This window comes from Lontra canadensis, unplaced genomic scaffold, assembly GCF_010015895.1.
Source record: "Lontra canadensis isolate GAN:19392208 unplaced genomic scaffold, GSC_riverotter_1.0 scaffold194, whole genome shotgun sequence".
Classification (NCBI taxonomy): Eukaryota; Metazoa; Chordata; class Mammalia; order Carnivora; family Mustelidae; genus Lontra; species Lontra canadensis.
Genome location: NW_022631188.1, coordinates 982,826 through 985,198, shown reverse-complemented (window position 1 = coordinate 985,198; position 2,373 = coordinate 982,826). Strand labels below are relative to the sequence as shown.

The 2,373-nt window shown below is 38.4% G+C and overlaps 1 protein-coding gene across 1 annotated transcript; it reads left to right on the top strand.

Annotated features, from left to right (window-relative positions):
* Window positions 1-1,212: 1,212 nt before the first annotated feature.
* On the top strand, window positions 1,213-2,155 carry LOC116861252 (olfactory receptor 2J3-like). The gene is given in 2 exon segments (XM_032847801.1): window positions 1,213-1,229; window positions 1,231-2,155. Coding segments are annotated over 2 exon segments (942 nt in total).
* The last annotated feature ends 218 nt before the right edge of the window (window positions 2,156-2,373 follow it).

The following is a 2,373-nucleotide window of genomic DNA, read 5'->3' as shown; positions in this document are numbered from 1 at the left end:
CTATAAAAGTGTTTGTCTTTTCTATGAAAAATTAGTAACACACAAGAGAAAAAGCCAACTGAAAACAAAATTATTAATGTACATTTGAGTTGCTTAACTTCATTTTTTTACAAAAGAACAAACACAAGATAAATTGTTAATTGGATTTTATGCAATACTCACAATTTTGTCCATTAAAACTCAATTAATTTTCTATTCAGAGGCATCAATTGAGATTGTAGAAAGCCTAAAAATGTGGAATAATTATAAATTATGACTCAGAGTTCAAATGTCTTAGCTGCTGTTCTTAAGCACATGAAATTTTATGGAAACTGTCTTTCCATGTTGTTGTCCAGGCCTCACAGCCTGTGATTCACACCCTTTCAATCCCAAGCACCACCATTTGTTCCTACCCTCTTTCCTGCTCCAAACACCATCCCCTTTCCTCTTGCTCCCTCTGCAGTTTCATTCAACTCTGTATTTTCATTTTGGTCATGCAAAGCTAGTTCTAGTCTCATTTGTGATTGGAAGCATTCTATTACTGAAACATCCAGTCTATTTCACTTTTCAATCAGGATTAAGATCTTTATCTTAGCTCATAGTGTGAATACTCATTTTTGGATGTGTGTTACACACATGCGCCCTTGCTTATAGTTCCAGTCGCATGCTATTTTCTGTCTAGATATAAGCTATTAGCATAAATAAATAAGAATATTTTGTTCATCCTATAATGCAATTGAAGCTTATTTTTTTTCACCCAACGTTGACATTTTAAAATTGTTACTGAATTATTTTTCATCTCATGGTAAACCCCCATTTATATGTAATATTATTTAAACTACAGATGTCCCTTTCTCTGTCCCACAAAACAGGAAGTAACCCTGAGATACATAAAAGGATAATAAAGTGAAAGCATTTCTTTTTGTAAAACTAAAAAAGATTATTTTTCATAAAAATTGTCTTTTGGCTGTGTGGGATGTGATCTTTAATTTTTTTTTACCCAAATACTAATTAGGGATGCATGGAAAGAACTCATTCTCTTGAAAAGTTATTGATTTTTACCCACAACAAGAAAAATATCTGAATGACACATAAAAATAAAGCTATAAAAATGCTATTCTCATAAGAGCAGTATTTAGAAATGTCATAGGTTTCTGCCAGTCTGCGAGTAGGAGATCGGCAACGAGTGGGCAGCCTTTGAGTTTATGATTCTTCCTTCAGGTACAGGGAAAAATGAATGATGAGGGAAGAAAATGCAAGTTCTGAAGGCTACTTTGTTCTACTGGGTTTTTCCAACTGGCCTCATCTTGAGGTGGCTCTCTTTATAGTTATCTTGATGTTCTACTTGATGACATTGGTAGGCAACCTGTTTATCATTTTCTTGTCGTACCTGGATGCTCATCTCCACACACCTATGTACTTCTTCCTCTCAAACCTCTCTTTTCTGGATCTCTGCTACACCACCAGCTCCATCCCTCAGTTGCTGGTCAATCTCTGGGGCCCAGAAAAGACCATCTCTTACACCGGTTGCATGATTCAACTTTACTTTGTCCTTGCACTGGGAACCACAGAGTGTGTCCTCCTGGTGGTGATGTCCTATGACCGTTATGCAGCTGTCTGTAGACCCTTGCATTACGCTGTCCTCATGAATCCTCGTTTCTGCTACCTGTTGGCTGTGGCTTCCTGGGTCAGTGGCTTTACCACCTCAGCACTTCATTCCTCCTTTACCTTCTGGGTGCCCTTATGTGGACATCGCCAAGTGGACCATTTCTTCTGTGAAGTTCCAGCACTGCTGCGATTATCGTGTGTTGATACCCATGTGAATGAGCTGACCCTCTTGATCATGAGCTCCATTTTTGTTCTCACACCACTCATCCTCATTCTCAGCTCATATAGTGCCATTGCCCGGGCTGTGCTGAGGATGCAGTCAACCGCCGGACTTCAGAGAGCTTTTAGGACATGTGGAGCCCATCTTATGGTTGTGTCCCTCTTTTTCATTCCCATCACCTGCATATATCTGCAGCCACCATCAGGAAAGTCTCAAGATCAAGGCAAGTTCATTGCCCTCTTTTATACTGTAGTCACACCTAGCCTCAACCCTCTAATCTATACTCTAAGAAACAAAGATGTAAGAGGGGCAATAAGGAGACTCGTGGGGCAGGAGAGGGAGATGTGACAGATCACAATTTCTGTCCTGCAATTTTTGTTCAGAGTCTTGTCCATCTTGGAGGGTGGTTTCCCTGATTCTTTGATACTTATTTTGTTCTACACCCCAGGAAATATATAAGAAAATTTCAGCTCTAATTTTGGGTTCTTTTTATTGGCTTATTCTGAAAATATTATCTAAAGAAAACTTTTTTTGTTTGTACCACTTTAACTTTAATAATTCCATAT